Source organism: Glossina fuscipes, unplaced genomic scaffold, assembly GCF_014805625.2.
Source record: "Glossina fuscipes isolate IAEA_lab_2018 unplaced genomic scaffold, Yale_Gfus_2 221, whole genome shotgun sequence".
NCBI classification, from domain to species: Eukaryota; Metazoa; Arthropoda; class Insecta; order Diptera; family Glossinidae; genus Glossina; species Glossina fuscipes.
Window position 1 is genome coordinate 766,662 of NW_023998564.1, and position 3,774 is coordinate 770,435.

General features: G+C 34.1%; 1 protein-coding gene across 2 annotated transcripts; it reads right to left on the reverse strand.

The window, feature by feature from the left end:
* Positions 1–282: 282 nt before the first annotated feature.
* LOC119642252 lies at positions 283–1,995 on the reverse strand. 2 transcript variants are annotated; one of them, XR_005247987.1, is made up of 3 exons: positions 1,613–1,995; positions 1,292–1,421; positions 283–1,218 (listed from the first exon to the last, which is right to left on the reverse strand). XR_005247987.1 is itself a non-coding variant. In XM_038041335.1 (2 exons), exons 1-2 carry the CDS (start codon positions 1,488–1,490, stop codon positions 1,037–1,039), a joined length of 381 nt encoding a protein of 126 aa, XP_037897263.1. In that variant the 5' UTR covers positions 1,491–1,590; the 3' UTR covers positions 283–1,036. The 2 variants fall into 2 exon arrangements, 1 of the variants encoding a protein (XP_037897263.1); XM_038041335.1 differs by lacking the exon at positions 1,613–1,995 and having other exon boundaries at positions 1,292–1,590.
* Positions 1,996–3,774: the final 1,779 nt, after the last annotated feature.

A 3,774-nucleotide genomic window follows, 5' to 3' on the forward strand; every position in this document is an offset into this window, starting at 1 on the left:
AGGAGACGTACAAGGGGAGATGAATTTATATTTTTGATACATTTATATAATAAAGAATATATATTACATTTCAACCAAACCATTTGTTTGAATATATATGGAAAGAGAATATTCAAAATATTCAATATTTTCTTGTCCTGAGCGTTTGCGTTAACTTCATTTTTTTGAAGGCTTTTGGAATGTGTACTATTTTGAACGTGTGATGACCATTTTGATTCAATCTATCGAAATTTGAAATAAATATTAAAAACTTTGAATATACGGATATTATTTTTTGAAATTCAGGAAAATATAAGAAATTGTTTACCAAATTAGCATTTTGAATTTTCTTGCCTACCGTTGTTCTTTTCCGACAATAAACTTTTTTGATCGTGGCCATCATTCGAAACTGTTAAATACCTAACACATTAAGAAGTAATGCTACTTTCTGGTTACTCGTTTTATAGTCTTAAACGATGGCAAATGAACTTTCAATTATAATACGATTATATCACATGAATGGTCGACGTCGGCTGTTATCGCATTTTGGTCATCCATAACCATAATATTGCAATCATTTTCCAAAATGTGATTAATAATACGAAACATATCCTCTTCAACGCCCGAATCTTCATCGAATTTTAACAATTCAAATAGTCCACGATAAAAGTTTACGGCTTTTAAACATCATAAGATAAAACCACAATCCTAATGACGTATGCATATAACATGTTCCCATTGCAATTGCATTTTTCCAAAGTCTATTTTTCTGATAGCCTATGAATTCCGTGTGAAACGAACAAATCATCATTTGAGGCTATGGATGAACGAATTTCTTTTTTTCATTCATTTCATAAGTCCATATATAAAGAGATGTAAGGAGCAAAGTAGCACGCAGTTCAGTTCAATTTATTTCAGTGTTTTTAACGTTTTCGGGATGTGTGGTTAAATCTTATCGCACAGAAGAAGCAATCTACCTTATGTCATCTATTGACAAGCGCATTCCCCTTCAATGCCAAACTCGAGTGTGCCAATTGCTCTCTGTGTTTTTTATACCCTACACCACTTGCGGTAACGAATATATTAAACTTAGATGTTGTTTTTGTTCTGCTTCTCGGTATATTAAGCTAGATACAACTAAAAATCCGAACATTACTGGTTTCACATAGTTTTTGGTGACAATATCATGTCTATCCTTAAAAGACGATTTTTCTTCGTTCTCATTTCCATCCGTTGATACTGGAAAATATGGGAAAAAGATTAGTTTCAGGATATACAAATGACTTTAAAGATCGATTAACAATAAATGTACCCAAATCGCTATTTCGTCTCTGCTGAATTGTTGTTATTATAATGTTGAGATGCCATATAATAAATATCGGACCACTTATTAGGTTGTAGACGTCCGCTACCAATGGGACGTTGCTTATAATAGCAGGATCCTTAAAGTAGTATAAAAGACATTTATCTACTTTAAATAAATATAGAGAAACTAAATTTTGCGATATCATGTAATCGGAACTTCTCCATATCTTAAGACGTTTCAGGCGTGCTTCCAATTAAATCACGCAACAATCGATAATTATAGGCGAATGATTACCCCGTTTAACTTTGGTAGTGGTTATGTATTTACCTATAAGCAATAGACTACCACGAGAGTATTGTAAAAACGAAGCGTTCCTCAAGGATTTGCATTTCTCCAAAAGGTTGTTGCGTATTTTCTGCTAGGTTCTCCTTGACAGACTCACATGCTCAACAGATTTCTCCAAATCACAGCTAACCAAGGTAAAAAGAAATGTTCTTCTACTACCAACTAACAAGATATGACCAAAAGATCGTTCCGTGTGATAATTACTTTATTACCACTATTTGGTAACAACATATCACCTGTCTTTTTGTCGTTTTATTTATTAAAATGATTTAAATCAATTGACGTCAAGTCCAATGCAAATGGAGATCGCGAAAATGAACAAAAACAATGAAAATTGCCGTTAAGTAACGCTTTTTGTTTTTGTGATTTTTCATTAGTGTTGTTAAGTTACAAATGGGTTGCCACTCCTAAGATCGTAAAAATTTAATACAAAAAACGCTATAACGCTATATTTTGGCATTCGAAATTGATGTAAAAAAGCGGGTGTGGCAATTCTGTGAAGTTGCCTATAGAAACTGAATCTTTATATGTTAGAAAGGCTTAATTTTCAATATTTCTTGATGAAAATTCGTTCGTACATTAGTGTAAGATAATTAGACAAATAATTTCTAAATTTAAAATAAATCTTTGGCTTTGAAAGGAACTTTTGCAGGTTGATGATAGCTGCAAATTGTTCCGTTTGAAGCAGGTAGAGGTTGATGAAAGCTCTACAAAATAGTTCGCAGTGAGAAAAAAAAAATAAAAAATTCAAAAAAATAATTAAAAAAATTAATAAAAAAACAAAAAAAAAAAAAAAAAGACGGAACAATCTTACAATCTTAGTTTATAGAGTTTTATTATTATTAATTTGAAACTTACATTTAAGCTTCTTTAAGATTTTAAATTTTTATTACTTTGTAGTATTGTGTTATTTTGTAAATATTGCAAATTTTTTTGGTCAATAAATCGAATTTAAAAAAAAAAATATTTTAAGACCTATAATAAATATTCGTTTCAATTCAGTGTAAGTCGTATCAGTTGAAGTTGTTTTGTCTCCGTTTCTCGCATCAAAAATCGTATATTTTTCTTTCACTTCTATCAAGTTGCAAAATTCTTAGTACTAGCGTCAAGATAATCACAGGATTTTTATATATGTAGTAGCTTGTCTCTGATAGTTTTTATATTCTACACAGATTAGGGGCTTGAGATAGACTTACCTTTGATTTCATCGATCGATTTAGAGGATGAGTCGATCTCAAGGTTGTCTGCCCGCCTGCCTTTTTTTTTTGAAATTTGGTGTAAGGCCTTTTTTTTCTTTTGCTTTTAATTTCGACTCAGGGAATCTCGTTTATTCGTGTAATACGGTGACCGTCGAAATTAATGAGGTAAAAAATTACAGCTGCAGCCTAGTATATTCTATCTTAGCTTTAACAATTTCATTAAAAATAAAATGCCTTTTCCATTATTATTGGAGCGAATGTATTTTATATCGATTTCTCCCTTGATTGTCAATGAATAATAAATAGTAAACTATTAATATATCTATTCAGATATTATGCTCACCCACATGCACGATCTCCTTGCCAAACTCCTCCACGAGCATCCGGAGGTGTGGCGTTCTTGCCGGACATCAAAGAACGGAATCTACGATGAATTGGCGCGCAGATTTAACGAAAAATCGAACTGCAAAGTAACTGCCACGTGGCTTGCAAATACCCTGGACCGAATCAGAAGAACGATAAAAAAAATTGAGGAAGGGTCGTCCCGTACCGCTCTTACCGCATATGCGTGGTATGCTGAAGAGCTGGGATATAAGAAGGCAGCTGCAACCATGAAGAGAGAGAGAGCAAGGGCAAAGGCTTCTCAAGAAGATATACTTCTGGCGAAAGAAAACTGTCGTGGATTCCAAGATGGCAAAAAGCCTCTCGAAACATCCACCATAGATGCGGTTCTAGCCGAACTAACGCGTACGCGGCGCGAAATGCAGTTTGGAAAAGCTTATTCGATTGCGTCATCAGGATCGAAGGAGCGATCCACTCCAAGCGAGATGTTGATGCCCCGGGAATCAAACAATGAAACATATGCCTCGATTCTCCTACACGACTCCAGAAGAAAAGCTGCTGAGGCTGCAAGTCGCCGGCAATCGCACGGCCCGAAACGCGCCC

What these genes read in the sequence shown, in the direction of transcription:
- LOC119642252 (XM_038041335.1), bottom strand. Translation starts at nt 1,490, where the DNA reads ATGATATCGCAAAATTTAGTTTCTCTATATTTATTTAAAGTAGATAAA. An exon ending in GAGACGAAATAGCGATTTGG is followed by an intron (nt 1,219 to 1,291) that starts GTACATTTATTG and finishes CATATTTTCCAG; the next exon opens with TATCAACGGATGGAAATGAG.